This window comes from Penaeus monodon, chromosome 30 (assembly GCF_015228065.2).
Source record: "Penaeus monodon isolate SGIC_2016 chromosome 30, NSTDA_Pmon_1, whole genome shotgun sequence".
NCBI classification, from domain to species: Eukaryota; Metazoa; Arthropoda; class Malacostraca; order Decapoda; family Penaeidae; genus Penaeus; species Penaeus monodon.
In genome coordinates, this window is record NC_051415.1 from 19,642,387 (window position 1) to 19,642,788 (window position 402).

Here is a 402-nt window from a genome sequence, read left to right on the forward strand (position 1 = left end):
GCAAAGTTTGGGACTATTGTCAATATTCAGGTACGTGTGAATAGGGAATTGATATTTGATTGTGATGATTTTCTTCATATGCAGAAAGGATATGATCTAATTGCATATCCTACTCCTATCTACATTCAATTTCATAGGATATATCTACATTTCTTTGATAGGTCCAAAATGAAGGTAATCCAGAGTCAGCCCTGGTGACATTTGCAAGCCATTCAGAAGCAAATGCAGCATACCGCAGTACAGAGGCAGTGCTCAACAATAGGTTTATCAAGCTATTTTGGCACAACCCACAGGTAAGTATGTGTAAAGCTGAGCAGTTTCATCTGTATATCTTTCTTGGAGTTTCTTTGGTGATTGTGTGAATATATTCAAAGACATTCAGATTGGTGTGATTATGGCAGT

At 37.3% G+C, this 402-nt stretch overlaps 1 protein-coding gene across 1 annotated transcript in view; it reads left to right on the top strand.

Annotated features, from left to right (window-relative positions):
* Positions 1 to 402, top strand: part of LOC119592612 (RNA-binding protein 26-like) — a gene marked incomplete at its 5' end in the record, with an annotated part of 5,957 nt that continues 5,555 nt past the window's right edge. The window contains 2 exon segments of the mRNA XM_037941496.1: positions 1 to 30; positions 162 to 293. Of these exon segments, the coding sequence (XP_037797424.1) occupies positions 1 to 30; positions 162 to 293 (162 nt within the window).